General features: G+C 42.1%; 1 protein-coding gene across 2 annotated transcripts in view; it reads right to left on the reverse strand.

Annotated features, from left to right (window-relative positions):
• The window catches only part of MICOS10 (mitochondrial contact site and cristae organizing system subunit 10), a 36,926-nt gene extending 17,258 nt beyond the window's left edge, over positions 1-19,668 (reverse strand). Inside the window, exon 1 of one of the 2 annotated variants that reach the window (XM_027109943.1) lies at positions 19,515-19,667. In XM_027109943.1, coding sequence (XP_026965744.1) covers positions 19,515-19,578 — 64 coding nt within the window. In that variant the 5' untranslated portion in view covers positions 19,579-19,667. Of the gene's footprint in view, positions 1-19,514 lie in introns of both variants that reach the window. The other variant, XM_027109942.1, reaches the window with a different exon arrangement.
• Between the last annotated feature and the right edge of the window lie 1,952 nt (positions 19,669-21,620).

The raw sequence follows: 21,620 nt of genomic DNA on the forward strand, positions 1-21,620 counted from the left end.
GGGAACTCCCTGGTGGTCCAGTGGTTAGGACTCCACGATTTCACTGCTGAGGGAGCGGGTTCAATCTCTGGTCAGGGAACTAGGATCCCAGAAGCCATGCGGTGTGGCCAAATTAAAAAAAAAAAAAGTCATTCTAATTATCCTGTTTGTGCCTTTTTCTTTTTTTTTCCACTTCATTTCCCATTATGTTTCTGCTGAAAGAGTCTGTGTGTACAGATGTACTATATGTATGAATATTCGACCCTGTGTTGGGTGAGTGTAGTCTGGCAGGGCTGTGGCAGGGGAGTCATAAAGAATGAGAAGTCTAGGGAAGTTACATTTGTCATGGGCAGGATTTCTCAACCTTGACTGCTGACATTTGGGGCTGGTACTCCTTTGTCGTGGGTGCTGTTGTTTTAGCGGCATCCCTGTCCACGACCCACCAGATGTCAGTACCCCCCCACTCCCCCATCCCCCAGTATGGCAACCATACATGGCACCAAACACTGCCAAATGTCCCTGGGGTGAGGGGGTACTTCACCCCCAGTCTAGGGGTTTACAGTTTATAAAATACTTTCACAACCATTAGGTTATTATCTAATCCTGGGCTTCAACAAAACCATGTAGAGATTAGCATCCCAAATTTACAGAAGAGGAAACTGAGGCTCAAAGAAGCCAAAGACTGTCCCAAGCTCACTCGGCTCAAGGCCCACCCTTTCTTTTTTGGCTGCACCGTGCAAAATGGTACACGACCAGGGATTGAGCCCGGGCCACAGCAGTGAAAGCACCGAGTCCCAACCACTAGACCACCAGGGAATTCCCAAGGCCGACTCTTCTTTCAATGTCCCACACACCGGTTTTCCAGCTGAAGGAGGTTAACACTGCAGGCCCTCAGTTTCCTCACCCTTACAGTGAGAGGCTGGACACAATTCCGTTCCTTCTTCCTCTTCTTTCTTTCAAAGCAGAAAGCCTTTCTTCCAGAGAAATCTTCTTTGAAAGCCCGGTACATTCAAAAGATAAAACTAAGCTGCTATTTGAGGAGTCCAAGTAGCAACCAGGCCCTACCCTCCTGAACCCTGTACTTGTCCCCAGATGGGCCCCACAAACTCTAGGGCTCTATAGACCACATTTTGAAAACATGATAAACTCCCCTGTTTGTTGTAACATATAAGTTATATGATTCTAGATAGCCATTTCTCAGTTAGAAATGGTCTCTAGTTGAAATAGGAAGCAAACACATTCAATAGAAATGTTATCTTAAACAGAGATCCAAACTACGTTACTGACTGGTCAGTGGTAGGAGAATGAAGAGTGTGTGTGTGTGTGTGTGTGTGTGTGTGCCCCAAGTGTGTGGGACCCCAGTGACTGGGTAAATCCAGGAGGAGTTGTAAAGCAGCAGTCTCGTGGACAAATCTATCCAATATCCAGAACAGAAAGAAACAGGTTCCAAACAAATCACTCTGTATGAACAGACCCTGGGAAACACATCTCAAATTCTCCAGACATCATTTTTCCAATCTGTTAAATGAAAGGGTTGAAATCACTGTTTTCAGTCTTTTTCCCCCCAAAGCATCCAAATTATTTTTCCAAATAAAATCGTATGCAGAAAACATATAAATACAACAGATCAAAGTAGAGTTGCTCTGTTTGGGCAGGGGGAGGGGACTGGGCTGAAAGCCTGACTAGAAATCCACTTGCTCGGCCTTCCCTTTCTGCTCTGTACCTAGCCCCCCTCCGCCAGTGGCAACCACTAGGGTACTTTGGAAGACATTTAAAAACCACTAGACCAAATGAATCCCTAAGGTTCCTTCCAGCTCTAATAATCTATCATTCTGTAAGTCTATGTATTCATGGAAGTTATTCAACTGGGGCCAAACAAGGAAAGCAACAATGGGACATCACGTCCACACCAAGAGCAAATCCCATTAACTTGTCAATCAATGAGAAACTTCATTTATAGGTACCAGTGTAATTTCAAAGTTAGTGAAAAGCTTATTTAAACTAACCTATTAAATAACAAAACTAGAGTTAACATATTTACTTAAAGATTATTCATAGTCCTCAACTGTAGGAACCAAATGAACTCTAAATAATTTTTTGAACAGAAATTGTTCTCACATTTATTTCCTTACATCATAAAAAGAGCAAAGTTAATGATCCTCCCCACCAAGCATCATTATCATTCCAAGAAGTAATTTGGATAAAGTTTATTGTTTATCATTCCATTTATATAAGTAGGATCGTTTATCACACATGATGTTCTAAAATTTGCTTTTCTCACTTTATGATTATCAAGGACACCTTTCAAGGACATATATATAAGACTTTTTGTGAACATGTTTTCATTTCTCCTGAGTAAATAAATACCCAGGAGTAGAATGAATAGATGGTATGTTTAACTTAATAAGAAACTGCCAGTTTTACAAAATGATTGTGCCATTATACTTTCCCAACAACCGTGTACAAGAATTCCAGTTGCTCCACATCCTAGAAAACCTTTAATGTTGTCAGTCTTTTAAACTATTTTAATGGGTGTATAGGGGTATCTCATGATTTTAATTTGCATTTCCCCAACACCCATTGATGTTAACATCTTTTCATGTTCTTATTTGCCATTAGTATAACTTCTTTTGCAAAGAATCTTTTCAAACATTTTACCAATTTTCTTAGACGGATTGTCTTCTTATGATGAAATTTTAAAATTCTTTATTCTGGAAACAAGTCCTTTATCAGATATATGTATTGCAAATATTCTCTCCCATTCTGTGGCTTGCCTTTTTTTGTTCTCTTAATGGTGTCTTTCAAAGAGCAAGTTTTAAATTTTGATCAAATCCAGCATATCAATTTTTTTCTTTGTGATTTTGCTTTCTGTGACCTAAGAAATCTTTTTTCTTTAAGGAATCTTTTTGAACTCAAGGTCACAAAGATTTTTCTCCTATGCTTTCTTTTAGAAATATTTAGTTTTAGCTTTTATATGTCTGTGATTCTTCAAGTTAATTCTTATGTATGATATGTATTTTTATGTATGATAATGAGGTTCATTTTTTTTCTCTCTATGGATACCCAGTTATTCTAGCACAATTTCTTGAAAAGATTTTCCTTTCCCCATTAAACTGCTTTGGCATCTTTGTCAAAAATGAATTGACAATATATTTATGAGTCTATTTCTAGACACTAGCCAATCTCACCAATTTATACGTGTATTCCTTCTCCAACACCACACTGTCTTGTTTACTGAAGCTTTACAGTAAGTCTTGAAATCAGGTAATGTTAGTCTTCCAACTTTGTTTTTCTTTTAAAAAATTCCTTTGGGGACTTCCCTGGCAGTTCAGTGGTTAAGACGCTGGGCTTCCACTGCAGGTGGCAAGGGTTCGATCCCTGGTTCGGGAACTAAGATCCCGCATGCCTCAGGGCACAGCCAAAAAAAAAAAAAATCACTTTGTTCTGGATTGTTTACATTTTCATGTGGATTTTTAAATGAACTTCTCAATTTCTACAAGTATCTTTGAGCATTATTTTTCTTGCTGAAAAAGAGATAATATAAACTTCCTCACTGAATTGCTAGTAGAGTAAAAAAGGGATAATATATTACTGTGCCAAATACGGTGGCACATAACAGGTATTCAATTAATGTTAACTTCCTCTCTCTTTCCCTCTCTTGGCCTTTAAATAAACAGGATCCAATCTAGCAATGCCCTAACATTTCACTAGTGGGTCAATGGCCATGGTAAAAAATTACCACACCAAATGACTTTTATAAGTAAATATTTGTATTTTCCCTTGGATTCAACACTGAAATGCACTTGCCAGAAAAAGTAATTCAGCATATTTACTAATAAACTGTTTCAGGCCACATTTTAGGAAAGCATAAAACCACAGCCAAAACAAAAATTTAAATATGTTTTCAAGTTCCATATAGTGCCTAATTACATTATTCTACAATACTAACAGAAAATTCTCCTCTAGGAAGATCACAATGTTCCATTATTCATATTGCTGCCGCAAATGGAAAAAGGATTTCTGCTCCCAAACATTGTTTATAAATACACATAACAAACAAAATACGGCTACTAATTCAACAATTAACATGTACTAATTTGAAACCCAAACCTATAAACAACCAGAAACCTTTGAAGTATTTTAGTTTAGCCTAATTGATATCACTCCATGAAATGGAGAGGTATCAGTTTGCAAACACAGGCTACCAAAAGGCACTTTTTGGTGAGCCACCAATACTTTGTGGTAACCCACATTTATCAGATGAACTGATACTTAAAGAAAAACAGTAATTTGCTTTCTTTTTCCATGACTATTCAATGGCCTCTTTCAGTATAGTATTGTTTTTTGAATTTTTGAATTTTACTTTATTTCTTTTTTATACAGCAGGTTCTTACTAGTTATCTATTTTATACATATTAGTGTATACATGTCAATCCCAACCTCCCAATTCATACCACCACAACCCCGCCACTTTCCCCACGTGGTGTCCATACGTTTGTTCTCTACATCTGTGTCTGTTTCTGCCCTGCAAACCGGTTCATCTGTACCATTTTTCTAGGTTCCACATATGTGTGTTAATATACGATATTTGTTTTTCTCTTTCTGACTTACTTCACTCTGTATGACAGTCTCTAGATCCATCCACGCCTCTACTAATGACCCAATTTCATTCCTTTTTATGGTTGAGTAATATTCCACTGTATATATGTACCACATCTTCTTTACCCATTAGTCTGTCAATGGGCATTTAGGTTGCTTCCATGACCTGACTATTGTAAATAGTGCTGCAGTGAACATTGGGGTGCATGTGTCTTTTTGTTTTTTTATTTTTGGCTGCATTGGGTCTTCATTGCTGTGCGCGGGCTTTCTCTAGTTGCAGTGAGCAGGGGCTACTCTTAGTTGCGGTGCACGGGCTTCTCATTGCAGTGGTTTCTCTTGTTGTGGAGCACGGGCTCTAGGTGCACGGGCTTCAGTAGTTGTGGCACGTGGGCTCAGTAGTTGTGGCTCACAGGCTCCAGAGCGCAGGCTCAGTAGTCGTGGTGCACGGGTTTAGCTGTTCCGTGGCATGTGGGATCTTCCCAGACCAGGGGTCGAACCTATGTCCCCTGCATTGGCAGGCGGATTCTTAATCACCGCGCCACCATGGAAGTCCCGCATGTGTCCTTTTGAATTATGGTTTTCTCTGGGTATATGCCCAGTAGTGGGATTGATGGGTCATATGGTAATTCTAGTTTTAGTTTTTTAAGGAACCTCCATAGTGGCTGTATCAATTTACATTCCCACAAACAGTACAAGAGGATTCCCTTTTCTCCACACCCTCTCCAGCATTTGTTGTTTGTAGACTTTCTGATGATGATCATTCTAACTGGTGTGAGGTGATACCTCACTGTAGTTTTTATTTGCATTTCTTTAATAATTAGTGATGTTGAGCAGTTGTGCAGCTTTTCACGTGCTTCTTGGCCATCTATATGTCTTCTTTGAGAAATGTCTATTTAGGTCTTCTGCCCATTTTTTGATTGGGTTGTTTGTTTTTTAATATTGAGCTGCTTGAGCTGTTTATATATTTTGGAGATTAATCCTTTGTCCGTTGATTCGTTTGCAAATATCTTCTCCCATTCTGAGGGTTGCCTTTTTGTCTTGCTTGTAGTTTCCTTTGCTTTGCAAAAGTTTTTAAGTTTCATTAGGTCCCATTTGTGTTTATTTTTATTTCCATTTCTCTAGGAGGTGGGTCAAAAAAGATCTTGCTGTGATTTATGTCAAAGAGTGTTCCTCCTAAGTTTTTCTCTAAGTGTTTTATAGTGTCCTGTCTTACATTTAGGTCTCTAATCCATTTTGAGTTTATTTTTGTGTATGGTGTTAGAGAGTGTTCTAATTTCATTCTTTAACATGTAGCTGTCCAGTTTTCCCAGCACCACTTATTGAAGAGACTGTCTTTTCTCCATTGTATATCCTCGCCTCCTTTGTTATAGATTAGTTGACCAGTATAGTATTTTTTTAACATTAAAATGGTCTTAAACAATCAATTTAACTACACGCAATTGATTAGCGGATGAATACACAAAACCTGCTGGTTAATTCTAAGGTAGGTCAGCTGCTAAATCATTTACTGTCCTACTTTCTTAGCAAGGAAGGCACAAGGCCAAACCCTTTCTTTTCATGAAGATGAATGTATGGCAAAGCATTAACTTTCATCTCTGTTGACAGAGCTGCATATAACCAGTGACAAATCTCAAGACATATCAGAAATTAATAAACTGCAAAATGTTACTTGGGCTCCCCTCCTGCCTCTCCTACCTGTCAACCGCAATTCCACTCTCCATTTATGTAGGTTTGACATCACCCTGACAACTCCTGCTCATGAGCCTGCATTTCAAGTTCTGTAAACATTACTGCTGTACTGTCACCATTACATCCGTCTCCATTCCACTCCTTCTGCCCCCAACTTAGTTCTGGGTTCCTCTAACCTGATCATTTCACTTATGACATGACTTTGCAATAATATACTAATACATCCCTTGCCCTTATTCTGGGCCTTTCCAATTCATTCCCATAATACTTCAGGGATCTTTCTGAAATCAGACATTCAACCACGTCACTCTTCAGCTTAACACTTAATGGTTTTCCTCAATGCTACACCAAGAACCATACAATCCAGTAATCCCACTCCCAGGAACATACCCAAGAGAAATGAAAACATATGTCCATGTAAAAACTGGTATACTTGGTCACAGCAGCATTATTCGTAATAGCGAAAAAGTGTAAACAACCTAAATGTCCATCAACGTGCGATAAATTGTGATAAATGGATAAACAAAATGTGGTCTATCCATACCATAGAATATTATTTGCTACCAGATGTCAATACTATCCAAAGCGATCTACAGACTCGATGCAATCCCTATCAAAATCCTATATTTTCTGCAGAAATAGAAAACACATCTTAAAATTCATATGGAATCTCAAGGGACCCTGAATAGCCAAAATAATCTTGAAAAAGAACAAACCAAGAGACACATTTCCTGATTTCAAAACTTACTACAAAGCTACAGTTATCAAAACAATGTAGTACTGGGAATTCCCTGGTGGTCCAGTGCTTAGAACTCAGAGCTTTCACTGCCGTGGGTCCAGGTTCAACCCCTGGTCAGGGAACTAAGATCTCTCAAACCACACGGCACGGTCAAAAAAAAAAAACAGTGTAGTACTGGCATAAAGACAGACAGGTAGACCAATGGAATAGACAGCCCTGAAATAAACCCTTGCACATATGGTCAAATGGTTTTTGACAAGGGTGCCAAGACCATTCAGTGGGGAAAGGCCTGTCTTTTCAACAAATGGTTCTGGGAAAACTGGATATCCACATGCAAAACAAATGAAATCAGACTCTCCTTATCTGGCACCATATACAAAAATTAACTGAATAGGGCTTCCCTGGTGGCGCAGTGGTTGAGGGTCCGCCTGCCGATGTAGGGGACGCGGGTTCGTGCCCTGGTCCGGGAGGGTCCCGCATGCCGCGGAGCGGCTGGGCCCGTGAGCCATGGCCGCTGAGCCTGCGCTACCGGAGCCCCATTCTCCACAACGGGAGAGGCCACAACAGTGAGAGGCCCGCGTACCGCAAAAAAAAAAAAAAAAAAAAAAAAAATTAACTGAACACAGCTCAAAAACCTGTAAGACTATAAGACTCTAAGAGGAAACACAGGGCAAAAACCACCACATTGGATTTGGCAATGATTTCTTGGATATGAAATCATACAAATATATATATCGGTCTCTGCCTCCAGTTCCTGGCAGAGAGCTCTTAAATCCCTTAGAACTTCCTGGGTGATAGGCGTGTCTTTTACTCTAATGAGGCGACTCTTGATGGGCTCCTGCATAGCTTCAGGATGAGGGCTGATCACCGGAAAGACCAAGTCACGCTTGGAATTTTCAGCCTCATCCCCCATCCTCCAAGAAGGGGAGAGGGGCTGGAGATTGAGTTAATCATTAATCGTGTCTTCATGATGAAGCTTCCAAAAAATCCCAAAAGTATGGGGTTCTGAGAGCTTCCAGGATGGTGAACACATCTACATGCCAGGAGGGCTACATGCCAGGAGGGAGGTGCACCCCACCTCTACAGAAACAGAAGCTCCTGCGCTTGGGACCCTTCAGGCCCTCACCAAATGTATCTCTTCATCTGGCTGTTCATTCATATTCTTTAGTAGCCTTGGTAATAAACTGGTAATCTACTAAACAAACTGCTTTCCTGAGCTCTGTGAGCCATTCTAACAAATTATTGAACCCTAAGAGGAAATCATGGGAACCTCTGATTCATAGCTAGTCAGTCAGAAGCGTAGGTAACAATCTGGACTTCTGATTGGCATCTGAAGTGAGAGTCTTAGGGGACTAAGCCCTTAACTCATAGGGTCTGTGCTATCCTGTTATTGTCAGAATTGAATTGTGTAATGGAGCACCCAGCTGGTGTCAGAGAATATCTTGGTGTGGAAAACCAACACATCTGCCATCAGAAGTACTGTCACTATGAGAGTAGATGAGAAACAAGATTTTTGCTGCTCAGACACCAAAAGCACAGTCAACAAAAGAAAAAATTGACAAACTGGACTTCATAAAAATTTTTTAATTTTGTGCACCAAAAGATAATACCAGCAGAGCAAAAAGGTATCCCACATACATGGGAGAAAATATTTGCAAATCACAGATCCGATAAAGGATTAATATCAAGAATATATAGACATGGGACTTCCCTTGTGGCACAGTGGTTAAGAGTCCGCCTGCCAATTCAGGGGACACGGGTTCAAGCCCTGGTCCGGGAAGATCCCACATGCCGCAGAGCAACTAAGCCCATGTGCCACAACTACTGAGCCTGTGCTCTAGAGCCGGAGAGCCACAACTACTGAACCCGCGTGCTGCAACTACCGAAACCTGCGCGCCTAGAAGCCTGTGACCGCAACAAGAGAAGCCACTGCAATGAGAAGCCCACGCACCGCAACGAAGAGTAGCCCCCGCTCGCCACAACTAGAGAAAGCCCATGCACAGCAACAAAGACCCAACGCAACCAAAAATAAATAAATATTTTAAAAAAGAATATAAAGAGAAATCCTAAATGCAACAACAACAAAAATAATTCAAAGACGGACAAAGGGGGCTTCCCTGGTGGCACAGTGGCTAAGAATCTGCCTGCCAAAGCAGGGGACACGGGTTCGAATGCTGGTCCAGGAAGATCCCACATGCCGCGGAGCAACTAAGCCCGTGAGCCACAACTACTGAGCCTGCGTGCCACAACTACTGAAGCCCACACGCCTAGAGACCATGCTCCACAACAAGAGAAGCCACCACAGTGAGAAGCACGCGCACCCCAAAGAAGAGTAGCCCCCGCTCGCCACAACTAGAGGAAGCCCGCGCGCAACAAAGACCCAACGCAGCCAAAAATAAATGATAAAAAAAAAAATGGACAAAGGACTTGAACTGACATTTCTCCAAAGAAGATATACAAATGGCCAATAAGTATATGAAAAGATGTGCTGAACATCACTAATTATTAAAGAAATGCAAATCAAAGTTACAATGAGATACTACCTTACATTGATGAGGATGGCTACTATTAAAAAAATTTTTTTAAAAGAAAAGAACAAATGTTGGTGAGGATGTGAAGAAACTGCGACTCTTGGGCAGTATAAGTAAGAATGTAAAATGGTACAGCCACAACGGGCTTCCCTGGTGGCACAGGGGTTAAGAATCTGCCTGCCAATGCAGGGGACATGGGTTCGAGCCCTGGTCCGGGAAGATCCCACATGCCGCAGAGCAACTAAGCCTGTGTGCCACAACTACTGAGCCTGCACTGTAGAACCTGCGAGCCACAACTACTGACTCCGCAAGCCACAACTACTGAAGCCCACAGGCCTAGAGCCCATGCTCCACAACAAGAGAAGCCACTGCAATGAGAAGCCCGCGCACCGCAACAAAGAGTAGCCTCCACCAGCCGCAACTAGAGAAAGCCCGTGCTCAGCAAGGAAGACCCAACACAGCCTAAATAAAAAAATAAATAGAGTAAACCCTGAAGACGTTATACAAAGTGAAATAAGCCAATCTCAAAAAGACAAATACTGTATGATTCTACTTACATGAGGTACTTAAGAGTAGTCAATTCCTTAAAAAACTACAAATAGAACTACCATATGACCCAGCAATCCCACTACTGGGCATATACCCTGAGAAAACCAAAATTCAAAAAGAGTCATGTACCAAAATGTTCATTGCAGCTCTATTTACAATAGCCCGGAGATGGAAACAACCTAAGTGCCCATCATCGGATGAATGGATAAAGAAGATGTGGCACATATATACAATGGAATATTACTCAGCCATAAAAAGAAACGAAATTGAGCTATTTGTAATGAGGTGGACAGACCTAGAGTCTGTCATACAGAGTGAAGTAAGTCAGAAAGAAAAAGACAAATACCGTATGCTAACACATATATATGGAATTTAAGGAAAAAAAAATGTCATGAAGAACCTAGGGGTAAGGCAGGAATAAAGACGCAGACCTCCTAGAGAATGGACTTGAGGTTATGGGGAGGGGGAAGGGTGAGCTGTGACAGGGCGAGGGAGAGTCATGGGCATATACACACTAACAAACGTAGTAGGGTAGATAGCTAGTGGGAAGCAGCCGCATGGCACAGGGATATTGGCTCGGTGCTTTGTGACAGCCTGGAGGGGTGGGAGGGAGGGAGACGCAAGAGGGAAGACATATGGGAACATATGTTTATGTATGACTGATTCACTTTGTTATAAAGCAGAAACTAACACACCATTGTAAAGCAATTATACCCCAATAAAGATGTTAAAAAAAAAAAAAAAAAGAGTAGTCAAAATCACAGAGGCAGAAAGTAGAGTGGTGGTTGTCAGGGGCTGGGAGGTATGGGCAGGAGTAGAGAGTTATTAACTGGGTACAGAGTTTCAGTTTTACAAGATGAAGAGTTATGGAGATAGACGATGGTAATGAGTGTACAGCACTGTGAACATATTTAATACTACTTAGTGGTACACCTAAAGACGGTTAAGATGGTCAATTTAAAAATGTTTTAATTTAAATTAAAATTTTAAAAATTTTATTGAAATATAGTTGATTTACAATGTGTTAGTTTTGGGTATACAGCAAAGTGATTCAGTTTTATATATGTATATGTGTGTGTGTGTGTATATATATATATATATATATATATATATATATATGTAAACTTTTTCAGGTTCTTTTCCATTATAGGCTATTACAAGATATTGAATATAGTTCCCAGTGCTATACAGTAGGTCCTTGTTGTTCATCTATTTTATATATAGTAGTGTCTATATGTTAATCTCAAACTCCTAATTTATCCCCCCCATAAAACAGTAAATTTTGTTATTTGTATTTTATCACAATTTAAAAAAAAATATTGAGGGAAAATACCCCTCAAGACTATGAGGATTAAATGAGATAATGTAACATGCTTAGCACAGTGTCTGGCACATAATAAGTGCTCAATAAATGGTAGCCATTATCATCACTCCCTGAAGGAGCCAAAGTCTCTCTCTCCTCTGGGATGATGCCTGGACAGTTTCTGAGACCTGAAATGCAGACCTCCACCAGTCCACCTACTAAACACCTAAGATGGAATTCTCTAAGATGGAATTCCAAAGTCTCCACCTCCTTTTCACATTCCTCAAGAAGGTAAGCCCCTCAAGGGTAGGCCCAGTGCCTATTCATCTGTCCACCCCTCCCCCGAAATTTCCACAATGCCTGGTATTAAATTGCTTAGAGAAGTATACATTAATTATTACTACTATGTATATAAAACTGGAATACCAATTGTCGGACTTCCACACCACCCACAATACCCGTGATAGGAGCAAATGTGTTATTTTAACTTATGATTGCTATCCTTCATTCACATGCCTGCAGTTAGTATTTACCAAGTACAGGTAATGTACTAACCACTGTACAGAGATTATCTCATTTTATCATCACTTGTAAACAACTACCATTTTATAGTTGAGGAAACTGAGGCACAGAGAGGTAATTATTGGTACATTTATTTCTAATGCAAAAAATCAGGCAAAAGAAAAGGAAAGGCATGTGAATGCTACCACAGTCCATTAAATGGAATACATTCTAGTGGCTGCTTATAAATGTCCATGGCTTGCATTTTTCCTTATGCTTAATACACCTGGCTTGCAAGGACAGCCTTTTTCAGGAAAGTATCATGGCATTGGTCAACCCCTCTCCCAACCATGACATCTTTCTCCTCTTTTAGATTTTCTGGCCAATACATGTATTATTAAGACTAGATATTCCTGGGACTTCCCTGGTGGCGCAGTGGTTAAGAATCCACCTGCCAATGCAGGGGACATGGGTTCGAGCCCTGGTCCGGGAAGACCCAACATGCCGCGGAACAAGTAAGCCCGTGTGCCATAACTACTGAGCCTGCGCTCTAGAGCCCACAAGCCACAAATACTGAGTCCGCCTGCTGCAACTACTGAAGCCCGTGCACCTAGAGCCCATGCTCTGCAACAAGAGAAGCCACCGCAATGAGAATCCCATGCACCACAACGAAGAGTAGCCCCCACTCGCCGCAACTAAAGCCCCCGCACATCAACTAAGACCCAACACAGACAAAAATAAATTAATTAAAATTAAAAAAAAAAAGACTAGATATTCGTTACTCTGGTCTCAAAGTGGGAGTGAAATGTGGGGGAGAAGGGACATAGCCAATTTCACAGTTTTTTCACATTAAGGATTCCCAAGGCCTCCAAATCAATCCACAAAGTACTGGAACGAGATTCTCCTCAAAGCTTCCTCCAGCAAATCTGGGGCCACAGCTTCTGCCACACAGACATCAACTTGGTCATGAGGTCACAGCCTGCCAGCACAGGCCTTCTGCATTCGAGAGTGAGTTGTAACAGCACTCTAAGGGCAATGACAGGGCTTCCGTGGTGGCGCAGTGGTTGAGGGTCCGCCTGCCGATGCAGGGGACACGGGTTCGTGCCCCGGTCTGGGAGGATCCCACATGCCGCGGAGCGGCTGGGCCCGTGAGCCATGGCTGCTGGGCCTGCGTATCCGGAGCCTGTGCTCCGCAACGGGAGAGGCCGCAGCGGTGAGAGGCCTGCGTACCGCAAAAAAAAACCAAAAAAAAAAAAAAACAAACAAAACTAAGGGCAATGACAATGCTTCTATGACCTACACTCGCAGGGCTTAGATATTCTCAAATTGCAGGGAAGGACCTCCATAAGTCTCATAAACTCTGATTTTCTCATCTCTTAGGATCTTATTTTCCCTGGGAAACAGAAAATAGATAAAACCTCCCATCCAGTCTGAGTGACAAGCAAAGGTGAGCGCATCAGCTCTGTCCCAGAACTATTAAGACTCCTGTGTTAGCACAATACTATGCCTCCTATTCTCATTAGCAAGAATGTGTGTCTTATTCATGTGGGTACACACAAGACTAACTACTCAGTATGTACAAGGAAAATATCAATAAATGGCACAGCCCTTGAGCAGAGTGGGAAAGAAAACCAGAGCATTAAATAAATCTGATAAAACAAAAATAAATTCATAAAATTAGCAAAAGCCATTAATGACGCATTCACATAAACTAATGGAACATGCTATTCATAAAACGTAATAGTCTTCACTCCTTTTTAATTTCCTGCAATAAGGCTTTGGCAGTACCACTTAAACCAACATCATGCTCTACTTGTTTAAATAAAACAGTGCTCTCTGGTTTATGTTTCTTGGTTGACTACTCCCAAATATTTCTAATACTACTTTATTATTAAGATTACTGACAATAGTTTACATGCCCAGATGAAATTAAAAGTTGGTAAAAGTTCCAAGAGTACAAGGACACATGATCAAAGTGTGAACTGGCAGAAATTCACATGAAATGTACCCTACTTGGACTTTTAAAATTTAAATGCTAATTCATTCAGTTAATAAAGACACTGAGTAGCAGATACAGGCTGAGCAGAGAGTCTACAAAATTCTCAGCAACACATATCACTCATTTAACAATAGTTACTGTATGCCTCCTCTATCCCAGGGGCTGGGGGTCAACAGTGAACAGAACAGTCTCTGGTTCTCACGAAGTTTACATTCTAGGGAGGAGGGACAATCAAGTAAAGAAACAAATTGCAAATTCCAGATGGTGATAAGAGCTATTAAGAAAAATTAGTGGGGCTTCCCTGGTGGCACAGTGGTTCAAAATCTGCCTGCCATCTACCCTGAGAAAACCATAATTCAAAAAGAGTCATGAAAAAAAAAAAAAGAGTCATGTACCACAATGTTCATTGCAGCACTATTTACAATAGCCAGGACATGGAAGCAACCTAAGTGTCCACTGACAGGTGAATGATAGAGATGTGGCACATATATACAATGGAATATTACTCAGCCATAAAAAGAAACAAAATTGAGTTATTTGTAGTGAGGTGAATGGACCTAGAGACCGTCACACAGAGTGAAGTGAGTCAGAAAGAGAAAAACAAATACCATATGCTAACACATATATATGGAATCTAAAAAAAAAAAATGGTTCTAAGAACCTAGGGTCAGGATAGGAATAAAGATGCAGATGTAGAGAATGGACTTGAGGACACAGGGAGGGGGAAGGGTAAGCTGGGACGAAGTGGGAGAGTGGCATGGACATATATACACTACCAAATGTAAAATAGACAGCTAGTGGGAAGCAGCCACATAGCACAGGGAGATGAGCTCGGTGCTCTGTGACCACCTAGAGGGGTGGGATAAGGAGGGTGGGAGGGAGATGCAAGAGGGAGGAGATATGGGGATATATGTATATGTATAGCTGATTCACTTTGTGATACAGCAGGAACTAACACACCACTGTAAAGGAATTATACTCCAATAAAGGTGTTAAAAACAAAAAAAAAACAAAAAAAACGCCTGCCAGTGCAGGGGACACAGGTTCGAGCCCTGGTCCGGGAAGGTCCCACATACCACAGAGCAACTAAGCCCATACACCACAACTACTGAGCCTGCGCTCTAGAGGCTGTGAGCCACAACTACTGAGCCCGCATGCCACAACTACTGAAGCCCGCATGCCTAGAGCCTGTGCTCCGCAACAAGAGAAGCCACCACAACAAGAAGCCCAGGCACAGCAACAAAGAGTAGCCCCCGCTCGCTGCAGCTAGAGAAAGACGACGCACAGCAAAGAAGACCCAACACAGCCAGAAATAAAATAAAATAAAATAAATTAATTTTTAAAAAAAGTTTTAAAAGAATTTAGTGATGTGATGGAGAATAAATAGGACACCTAGGAACTTCGTAAATGCTAACAATGTTATTATTATTTTTTAAAGACGTTAGTCTCAAACCTTATGGATGAACTAGGGAGAAAGGAAAAATCTGAGGGGAAGAAAGGAAAAGAAAGGAACAAGAAGTGAAAGAAGAGAGAAACATTTTAAACAAACAATGGCCTATTGTGCCTATTACAGGGAGGCGTGTGTTTTGTTTTGTTTCTTTGAGTCAGTGAGCTCTATACACCAGGTCAAACCATATTAGAAATCTTCTATCCCACATACTCCTATTACACACAAATAAATAGATATTTTTAAACCAGAATATGGGAGAAATAGAACTGCTTTCCCTATGATAGGAAAGGAGGGGTGGTATTTATAAATAAATGTAGCTCTTCCTATAGGACAAAATCATATGAGAACATTACTCAAGCTTCAGAGTAAATCCCTGAAGTACAATTTTTAAAACAACTTGTGTCTAAAGTACATGCTTATGAGGGCTCTTTAACTCAGCTGTACAATATCTAGGCTAAACATGAGCAATTAAAATAGTCATTTTTCAGCAAATCGGTGGGAAAAGAATGAAAACACTTAATTATAAGGTGCCAAACAGAGAAATGCTCACCAGGGGAGCTGTCCATTCACCTTGACCTCCCTTCAGTCTCTCTGAAGCCAGAGAATATGAAATTATCAATATGCAGCTGAAAGCTTGCCTTGGCCCTTCTTCCCTGCCTACATCTTCTACAAAACCTCTATCTTATTATGGCAGGCTGCCGTTCCTGAGTCTCCATCTCCATTTTGAAGTACTAGAAAAGCAAGCAGCCAAAGAAGCTTGCTTCTAAAGAGTTCTATAACCTCTATAACTTCTAAAGAGTTCTATAACTTCTAAAGAGTTCTATAACCTCACTGCCTATAGGAATAGGAACTAACACACTCACTAGAGAAGACTGTTCATTCCAGGGACTTCCCTGGTGATCCAGTGGTTTAGAATCTGCCTTCCAATGCAAGGGATGCAGGTTCAATCCCTGGTCGGGTAACTAAGATCCCACATGCCACGGGGCAACTAAGCCCGCAGACTCTAGACCCCATGCGCCACAACTAGAGAGAAGCCCGCGTGCTACAACAGAAGATCCTGCATGCCGCAACTAAGACCTAAGGCAGCCAAAAAAAAAAAAAAAAAAAGTGTTCATTCCATAGTCTCAAATACCTCTTAGACGAAAGTCCCACAAAATTACACTTCCATGCTTCATTTCTCATATGCCCTTTCTCTACGTCCATTACTTCAGAGACAACCCCCTCAAAATCTGAACTCAGCTTCTCCCTCAAAATTAAAAACTTCTTCTCAACCTCATTATCATTCTCAAACAGATTCAACCATGTAAGCAGAAAAACAATCAAAATTATGAGCTTTTTCTCACTACAGTCTCTCTCCTGCCACCTCACATGATCAGTTACTAAGTCTTATATGTAACTTAGTATAATGAGGTGCACATGCACCCCTCCTGCTTTACTTCCAAATTCCTATCAATGACATCACCACTTAACCAAGTTCTAACCTTGGAGTCATCTTTATAAGAAATGAAATGAGGCAAAGTTAACCCAGTTGGAGAGAAGATAAAGAAAATACATTTATTGAGTTCCTACTATGTACTTGGCACTGTGCTAGCCCAGGAGGTGGGTATTACTATCTCCTTTTTATAAATGAGGGATAAAGTTTGAAGTTTCTCAAACCCATTCCTTTCTGGTCTAACAGTTCAGACTTTTATCACTTCACATTCACAGTACTGTTAGCCTCCTCTACTCCTGATCTGTTCTATATAAAACACTGCCAGGACAACCATACCAAAATTCCATTTACATCACATAAGTTCCCTGTTGAGGGCACTGAAATGCCTTCTCTTTCCCTATCTGCCCACTGACTGGCCCATAGCTCAGTACATATTTGTTACTTAAAACCATCTCATGGGCTTCCCTGGTGGCGCAGCGGCTGAGAATCTGCCTGCTAATGCAGGGGACACGGGTTCGAGCCCTGGTCTGGGAGGATCCCACATGCCGCGGAGCAACTAGGCCCGTGAGCCACCACTACTGAGACTGCACGTCTGGAGCCTCTGCTCCGCAATGAGAGGCCGCGATAGTGAGAGGCCCGCGCACCGCTATGAAGAGTGGCCCCCGCTTGCCACAACTAGAGAAAGCCCTCGCACAGAAACGAAGATCCAACACAGCAAAAATAAATTAATTAATTAATAAACTCCTACCCCCAACATCTAAAAAAAAAAACCATCTCATGATTCCCTACTAGCCTCGACTTACTGATCCCTGGGAGCAGGAAGTAATAGATTTTTAAGACAAAGGTGTTGAACATGCAGCATGCATGTGAAAAAGCCAAAGCCAACTCAAAAGCCTTCAAGGTAAAGTAGAATCTCTCTAAGGTAATCCACAATTCTGACTCCACTCAAACCAGCCTTGTTTAGGGAGTAGGGGGGTGCTGAAATTAGAATGCCTGGGTCTAACCCCAGCTCCTCCACTCCTAGCCACTTAACCTCTCCGTGCTTCAATTCCTCCTCCATGAAAGTTCAACCAGCCTCTGCTCAAGTTCTTCCACTCTCCCTGACTATCCAAAGCTCTACTAAAGGCCCACTTCCCTCAACCCACCACTCCATTTACTTGATTTATAATAATAGCTCTACAGCAAAAAGTCTAAATAACTTATTTTAGTTTTTATCTGTAATCATATATCACCATGCTTCATTTAATTATTCCACCTGTGTATGCCCCACCAATGTCCCACTCATGAACGACACACACTACTTACTGCCTCAGGTGATCAGCAGTGGCACAGTATCAATATTAACAATTATTACTACCACCATTTACTGAATATATAGTAAGTGCCAGGGATTGTGCAAGTATCTTGTGTACTTTTCTGTCCTTCAGTCTTCATAATCCTTTTAGGTAAATCTCTCTCTTTATCCCCATTTCATAGTTAAGGAAGCCGCTACATAAACTCACTCATTTAATCCTCAAAACAACTCTGTGAGATAGCAATATTCTTGCCAATTTACAAATGAGTAAGCAGGCAGAGAGGTTAGATAACTTGCCCGAAATCACACAGCCGGTAAGTGGTGAATTCGAGGATGAAGGGGTAGCTGTGATAAATTACTTCATTTACTGACTCATTCTCAACATTTTTTATTAAGCACTCTTCTGGGAGCTGAGGCTACAGCACTGAATGAACCAGAAAACATCCCTGCTCTCATGAACCTTACAATTTTATTTCCTTTCCAATATTTTCATTCAAGGGCACAATCCTAAATCCTCTTAAATACTTTTTTAAGATTTCCATACAAAAATATCAAAATTAGATAATAAAAATTAGTATTGAAGAAAAGTATGGTACTTGAAGCCAGAAAACCTGGGTCAAATTCCCAACTTTGTCATTGATTAGGCCCTGGGCAAATCCCTTCACTTGACTCTCAATTTCATGACTTGTATTAAATAATGTATTAAGTTGCACACCAAGCACAGAGTCTGGCACTTAGTGAGTTTCCCTCTTTCCCTCTCCCCTCCAAGCAGTGACTTCATAATTTTTGTGTCGTCCCGGAGCACGTGTTAAAAGGCTACACCGACTTACACTAAGGGCTGAAAAGTTACCAATCACTATCTTACTTTCCAAGGCAATTCTACTTCCAGATCACCATCACTATGTCTCGGATTTCAGGCCCCAGACTACTCTGATGCCTATAAACCAGGTTACAATTCGGGAATGACAACAACTCACGTTAAAGCCTGACAGTATCTATAAAATGCTCCCGATGACCTTCTTAGAGGGCACTTTTGATTCAGCAGAGGAGGAAGGTGGCCTCCAGGCCAAGCTGCACGCCCCGTGCGAGAGATGTGACACGAGGGAGGAGAATTTCCAGCCTCCAGCCCAAGGTTGCGCCCTGCATACTGCTTCAACTCGCAGAGCTCCCCAACTCTCCTGCCACCTGCCAACCCGACCCCCACCTCCTCGGGGCTGCCTCTCCACCCCTCCCTCCTCGGGCAGCCGCCCAGGCTCCTGGAGTCCGCGTCCCCAGCCGCCGTAGTGACCTCCTGCCCGGGCCCGGACAGCTCTCCCTGGCCTGAGGGGATGGAACAGGCCAAACGGCCTGACCTCTCCCGGGGCTTCTCCTCCGCCCTCCGGGTCAGCGGAGCCTTGAGCCAACTTATCGGCTCCGGCTGGGGCCTGCCGGAGACGAGGATCCCCTTACCTATCTTCACGACGGCATCCGCCAAGCACCGGTCCCACTTCCTGCCGAGCTCCGAATCCGACATGTTCCCCACCCGCAGTTCCAGCTTTCCGGACCGTCGGGCCCCGCGCTCAAACCCCAGGCAACTATCGCGAGAGCCGCCTCCGTTCCCAGGCCCGGAAGGCCGACGACGGCCCGCCAGATATCGCGAGATGATCTGACAGCTTCCGTACTTTCCGGTTTTTTTCAGTTGGTCGTCAAGGTGACGGGTTGCCTGGAGGCCAGAGGTGACCCTGACCTTGGAGCCGCGCCTAAGGGTTGCGAGGCAGACAGGTTTCCTAGGCGGCATCCAGAGCCCTGTCTGGAAGGTCCTTCCACAACACCAACTCCCGACGTTGGCCTTGGAAATTCCCAGGGCAAGTGAGGGCACAGCGCTGGATCTATTCATTCATTTACTCATCTTGGCTTTTTCTCCTCCCTCGTTCACTCATTTATTGCAGTGGAACTCCCGCCTTCACCACCAACACAGAAATTGCTCTGGCAAACGTCAACTATTGCGGGGACTTCCCTGGTGGTCCAGTGAGTAAGACGACGCGCTTCCATTGCAGGGGGCGGAGTTCGATCCGTGGCCGGGGAGCTAGATCCCACGTGCATGCCGCAACTAAGTGTCCTCCTGCAACAACTAAAAAGGAAAGATCCCTCATGCAGCAAGGAAGATCCCGCGTGCAGCAACTAAGACCCGGCGCAGCCTAAATAAGTAAATAAATATTTTTTTAAAAAGTCACCTATTGCCAAATAAAGTGGACGCTTTTTGATCTCTGTACAGCATTGGACACAACTGCTGTCTCTTTCCTGATCCTTCTTGTCTCCGCCTTCTCTTTTATTCATTTGACTCCCAGGACACCAGTCTTTCCTAATTATCCTCTTCTGACTCTTCTCCTTACGGGGTCCATCCAGGGCTGTTTTTCTCTGCAGCTAGTTAAGAGTCTTGGTTTGCTGGGTTCCATCAATCCTCTTTACATACTCTCCCTGAGTAATTGCAAACAGTGCCAAATTCTATCTCCAGATCAAGCTTCCTATTCATAATTGAGCCTCTTTGCTGGTGTCCTTTAGTTTTCCCTTCCCGTTTCCATCCTCCATCCTACCAACAAATACAGTTTTGACTCTATTATTCCTCTGATTAGAAGCTGTCAATGACTCCTATTCATCTACTGGTTATATTCAAGCTGCAACAATTCATTCTAGGAAACCTGCACTAATAGAACTTAGAGCCCCCTTTCATCCATCCACTAATAGAGCATGGAGCCTCCCTCCATCTTCTTACTGTCGCAGGAGCTCACCTACCCCACAGGATTCTCTACATTGTATTGAAACATCTCTTTACAGATGTTTGTATCTGCCAGTAAAACTAGAAGTTCATTAAAGGCCTGAGCTGCCCCTTCTTCATCTGCACACTCCCAGTTCAGAGCACAAGGCCTTGGACAGTAGGATCTTCTATGAAATATATGAACTGAATTGAATTCATTTACCCATATACTTATTTATTCTTGACATCTTTAACAGCAGAACCACTGTTCTAGTCCTTGCTATGACAGAGCCACTTCCTTCAGGAAGCCTTCTTCCATGACATGACCATCCTTCATCCAGCTCGCATCTGAACTACATATCAGACTATATTGTAATTGTTTGTGTGTCTCTTGGATGTGACTGTGAGCTCCTTGAGAATGGGGGCTGTGCCATTTCTATATCCTGATGACCAGGAGCGAGCCTAGTATATATTGGATTTTCAATAACTCCTTTTCGAATGGATGTAAGAATGAATATATAAATGATGGACTGATCAGTTGAGTTAGAGGAAAAAAAAGTCTCTGTTCTGGGGGAACTTTATAGTGTAGCATTTATGTTGAAAAAGAGAAGGAAAATTAACTTCACTAAATACAAATGATGTGTCACAAATACCACCAGGCATCTCATGTACTTTAATTTATCCTCACAGCAAGTTGAGATTAGGATCTTCATTTTCGCAGATTTGGAAACTGAGTCTCAGAGATGTTAAGTAATGTGGAAGATGCACAAGGCTCTGCATTGTGTAGATTTAGAAACTGACAGAGGCATTTTTATTGGATT

This window comes from Aethalodelphis obliquidens, unplaced genomic scaffold, assembly GCF_003676395.1.
Source record: "Aethalodelphis obliquidens isolate GAN/ISIS:26980383/991018 unplaced genomic scaffold, ASM367639v1 scaffold9, whole genome shotgun sequence".
NCBI classification, from domain to species: domain Eukaryota; kingdom Metazoa; phylum Chordata; class Mammalia; order Artiodactyla; family Delphinidae; genus Aethalodelphis; species Aethalodelphis obliquidens.